The sequence below is a fragment of the Papilio xuthus genome, unplaced genomic scaffold (assembly GCF_000836235.2).
Source record: "Papilio xuthus unplaced genomic scaffold, Pxut_1.1 DF825928.1, whole genome shotgun sequence".
Taxonomy (NCBI): Eukaryota; Metazoa; Arthropoda; class Insecta; order Lepidoptera; family Papilionidae; genus Papilio; species Papilio xuthus.
The window spans coordinates 1,325,083-1,325,949 of NW_013532721.1; the positions used below are offsets into that span (position 1 = coordinate 1,325,083).

General features: G+C 34.1%; 1 protein-coding gene across 1 annotated transcript in view; it reads left to right on the forward strand.

Moving 5' to 3' along the window:
• rictor (rapamycin-insensitive companion of Tor) overlaps positions 1-179 on the forward strand; it is a 10,203-nt gene extending 10,024 nt beyond the window's left edge. The window contains exon 20 of the mRNA XM_013322121.1: positions 139-179. Within this exon, the coding sequence (XP_013177575.1) occupies positions 139-179 (41 nt within the window). The remainder of the gene's footprint in view (positions 1-138) is intronic.
• The last annotated feature ends 688 nt before the right edge of the window (positions 180-867 follow it).

The window sequence follows — 867 nt, forward strand, 5'->3', positions numbered from 1 at the left end:
TTAGTAACCTGTACATAGAAGTTAACATTGGAAAGTTAAACAATAAGGAAAAAATTGTTGTTGATACATAGATATCTTAATAGAGACAAAGTGCTTCAAATTGTTGAATCCTAATTACATAATCTTTTAATTTTACAGGCCCGTTCAACATTAATATCACTAAAGCAGCGCTATCCTGAGGTATTCCGGAGTCCATGTGTCTACTCCGACGTCTGCGTATTACTCGCTCGGGACACGTATATGTTGTGCGCGCGTCGATTCCTGCAAGAACTATTCCTGGATGTCAGTTTTGAATGCTTCGCCCATGAGCCCACTAAAGTGCTATCAAGACATGGCGCGATTTTATCTCCGACGCAAGTGAAACCATAGTGCTTTTGAACATAGTGTATTGGAAGTGATTAAGTGTTCAGTGATAGTGCTTACGTGCAGTACGAATTTCTTGGCTAAAGGATCTCTGACCCAGAGGTACAGTAATATCTAGATATCCCAAATGTTAAGGGTAATATATGTAATATAACAAACTTCAAAGTATTAAAGAGTTTAGCAGAAGGGAACGGCATTTTTTCCACTTGAAGATTTCGAATTAACATGGTTCTAATAATAGAGATTCCACTGTATTACGCTTTTAATTTAAAGGAAGCTCTTAAATTATATATAAATTTTATGTTCCTTTACATAAACCTATGTACATCATACTTGAAAAATGGCAGTTGCATTTTTATTATTTGTATGATATCAATACATTTTTTTATCATATTGAAAATAACTTTGTGATGTACATATCAAGAAAATAGGAAAAAGAGTTGAGATCACTTTGCATTATCGGTCTTAATAACAGTGTGTCTGTGTTAACTGTTGTTTTTCAAA